The 3,852-nt window shown below is 62.9% G+C and overlaps 1 protein-coding gene across 1 annotated transcript in view; it reads left to right on the forward strand.

Moving 5' to 3' along the window:
- The window catches only part of CHLNCDRAFT_49897 (hypothetical protein), a gene marked incomplete at both ends in the record, with an annotated part of 5,508 nt that extends 1,958 nt beyond the window's left edge, over positions 1 to 3,550 (forward strand). Inside the window, one exon of the mRNA XM_005851106.1 lies at positions 155 to 3,550. Within this exon, the coding sequence (XP_005851168.1) occupies positions 155 to 3,550 (3,396 nt within the window). The remainder of the gene's footprint in view (positions 1 to 154) is intronic.
- Positions 3,551 to 3,852: the final 302 nt, after the last annotated feature.

Consider the following 3,852-nt stretch of genomic DNA (forward strand, 5'->3'; position numbering starts at 1 on the left):
CTGAGGATCCCCCGCCAGGAAACGCTGCCAGCCGCCCCTGCAGCCGATCAGCACCNCTGATTCCCACCACATGCAAACCCTCACCCAGCCCCACGTCACTCATCACACCCTGCCCCCGCCCTTGCCCGCGCACTCGCCCCCTGCCTCCCTACAGTTCCTTGGCCGTCTGGCCAACAAGCTGGGGACGGCCCCAGAGGCGCTCGCCGAGCAGCTCTCGGTGGAGGTGCATGGCATCGCCGGCAACCCCTCCATGGCCGGCACCCGCGCCGTGGTGTACATCAAGGACCCCGCCCTGCTGTCCACCGTGCCCTTTGTCAAGGTCGAGTGCCTTCCCAGCCCCCAGGCGGGCGTGGCAGCACGCACCCCTAGCTGTAGGTGTCCCATGCGACGCCACCACGCGCGCCGTCAGGCGACCCCCATCGCCGGCGCTAGCACGTTGCGCCTCCCATGCTCGTGTTCTACCACCGCCCTTGTAAAGCGCATGAAGCTCCTGCTAAGTGGGGATGTGGAGGAGAACCCAGGGCCACCGCCCCGGCAACAACAACGAGTAGAGAGCTGGCTGGGGGTGAGCGACGCGGCAGCCACAGCCATAATGGGGCGCATACGATATGCAGCAGCACAACTGGAACGCATGCCCTGCGACCCAGAGCTGCCACAGGAGCGCCCGGGGCACAAATGGAACCACCTGGCCATGAGGATCCTAGCCTCCTGCGTCGAGCGGATTCTGCCCCCTGTAGATGGCATACAGGGCCTGCTAGCTGGGGACGTAGCCGGCCTCCCTAACAGTGCTGGGTTTGACGCATATGGCAGTACGTACCTTAGTTGGCTACACCCCATCCCCAGCCTCGAGCTGAAGCACACCGAGGGGGATGGTAACTGCCACTTGCGCTCACTGCTGATCTCGGTGCTGGGCAGCGAAGAGAGTGGCTGGGTGGCGTTGCGTCTGCGGTGTCTGCTCCACTTCCTGGTCAACTCTGCCCGCTATCATCAGGCAGAGTCAGGCCCAGGGGTGGCGAGCACTGACTACGGCGCGTCAGTGTTTACCCCCCTGACGAAACCAGCAAGCTCCTTGAGCGGACTGGCGAGTGCAATCGCGGCCTCGGTGCTACAATGCCCGATCCTACTTTTCAACCCGGGACACAAAATGATCCCCCACCGGGAGCTTGAGAGCGGCTACATCCCACCTCTCTTTGTCCGGGAAGGGGGCTATGCATCCAAACTCCCCATCATACAGATGTGGGCATACTGCGGCGGTGGGGCACCTGTGGAGACGACGCCTTGGCGCCCCAACCACTTCGAGGCGGGGTTCCTACCGACGGCAGCCCATTACAGTGCCCTGCTCTCGGTGACCGAGCAACATGACCTACACCTGCAAGGTTACTATGAGCAGGGCGCAGGGAGGGATCCCGGCTGGGCGTGGGATACACAGACCCGCTACGAACTGCACCAACTACCAAACGAGTCCCCCGAGCGGCACCTAATTGAAGAGGTCCTTACCTCTGTCCAAAACATTCTCGCGCCCCGCCCAGCCATGGCCAGGCGTGGCCGCCAAGGGGCAAGCGGCGGCCCGGGCCCGAAACCAAGCCCAACACCCTTTCCACCACCGCCAGGCAAGGCAGCTCAGCCCATCGGCACCATGGGTGATGGACCACCACCACGCCTCGCCCAGCGGCATCAGACACGGCTGAGCGTGGCGGCAGCCCAGGCCATCGACATTGACAGGGGAACTGGATCCCAACAGAGCCCTGCGCCGCCCACCGGCAAGAGTCTCAAGCGCAAGTGCATTGACGCCAGCGAGGGCAGGAGGAAAATCGCAAAGAAGAGCACTCAACAAGACACCAGCCGGATGCGCAAAAAGAAGGGGGAGACGCCACCCAGCCCTAGCGGGTCGCCCGGGCAGCGATGCACACACACAGCCATGCACCAGCAAAGCGACCGAGGAACACGGCAGACCAGTATCCAGGAAGCGATGGGCAAGGCAGCCCAACGGGCACAAGCGGGCCTGCCACTGCTTGCCCACCACCAACGCCAGGCGCGGCTGTCCCGTGCATCCCTGCCCAACCGAGGCAAAACACGACAGGCTGCCACGACAGGCGAGACACTCATGGCAGAACTAGCCGACCCTGGTGTAGCTGCCCCACTCAGTGCCAGCGAGAGCGCAACACAGGCAGCACCACCCGGGCTGGACCCCGAGGCCTGCGCACCGGCACCAGGGCCGGTGGGAGAATTTAAGGTGGCCACCTTAAACTGCATGGGCGGCACCACCGCGGAAGGGGCGATAGAGGCACTGGTGCAACGCGATCCAGATGCGCTCGTGCTGACCGAGCTCAAAATCAACAGCAGACAACAGCGTAAAAACGTGTACCGCAAGCTGTTGCACCGTGGATACAAAATTACCATGAGCGTATTGCCTGGTGGTAGCCTGCTCAGCCACGCGGGCCAGCCCGGCCGCGGCAAGGCAGGCGTCCTGGTGGCAATGGCCAAGAGGCACACGACACACAACAGCTTGACACCGCAGACAGTCCCGGCGCAACTGCAAGGGTACCTCGGCCATGTGAGGCTGACGCCGCCGGCAGGCAGGCCGCTTGACATTATTGGGGTCTACCTCCCCAGCGATGCCGACGAGCAACACACGCGCCGGGCAGCTGGGACCTACATCTTGGAAATCAGCAGGGCGTGTGCACAACAAGGCCGCACGCTAGTGCTGGCCGGCGATTGGAACGCCACCCTGCGGAATGCTGACAGGTCAACTGGTAGCCAACACCATGTGGACACGGCACACAGAGAATTGGCGGCCACCTGCCAATTGGCACCAGCAGGCGGCATCCCCGCCGACCCTACCGAACCCAGAGAGCCCACCTACTGCCAGCATGTCGTGGGTGGACAGGCAGTGCGTAGCACAATCGATGACGTACTCATTTGCTTGCCCACTCTGCCCGATGAGGTAACAAAATGGGCCCCAGCACCGTGGCAAATCCCGGCAGCAGGGGGAAACAGCGACCACGAGCCGTACGAAGTGCGCCTACCGTGCTCTGCCCTGGGATACGTACGCCCACCCCCGCAGACACATGTCCCGTTCCGCAGCAGAACGGTGTTCCAGCAGCCAATGAGCATAGCTGAGTTGACGGGCTACAGGGACGCCTTTGAGGCAGCTGCGCACCGGGGCATATCATGTTTCGCGCGCACTGCCACAGACTGGGCTGGGCGGCTAGAACAGGCACATGCAATGACGATGGCAACGACCAACGTACCTGAAGACTACGCCGCTACCCTTCAGGCCAAGGCCCTACACTTGCTTGCTTGTGTGGGCTTAAAGTCTGGTAAAGCAAGAACTAGCTTGCAACATAGACTCCCCGCCGAAACGGGACGGGAACCGGGCGAAAGCAGAGAAAGCAATAAAACAGGGGTGGAGCAAGGCGACATGCAACGCAAGCAGCTGACAGGGCACGCATCGAAACGTGTGTATGACTGGCAAAGTGGCATGGCGCATTGGGGAGAAACGCAACGGTACGGGAGCATGGGCTGGCCAAACGGCAGTGCGGAACGCTAGGTCACTAGAAAAGCAGGGAAAGGCGCACTATGTATGCAATGAGGGCAGCCCCGGCTCGGGGCCGTTGAGAAAGCAGTGGGCGGGAGGGGGGAGGCCCCGGTGTGGGCGGGCCCCATCGAGGGGGGATGGGGCGCGCAAGCGGCCAGATGGGGCGGGGCGCGGGCGGCAGTGGAGTTGCTTGTGTGGGCTTAAAGTCTGGTAAAGCAAGAACTAGCTTGCAACATAGACTCCCCGCCGAAACGGGACGGGAACCGGGCGAAAGCAGAGAAAGCAATAAAACAGGGGTGGAGCAAGGCGACATG

The sequence above is a fragment of the Chlorella variabilis genome (genome assembly GCF_000147415.1).
Source record: "Chlorella variabilis unplaced genomic scaffold CHLNCscaffold_2, whole genome shotgun sequence".
NCBI lineage: Eukaryota > Viridiplantae > Chlorophyta > Trebouxiophyceae > Chlorellales > Chlorellaceae > Chlorella > Chlorella variabilis.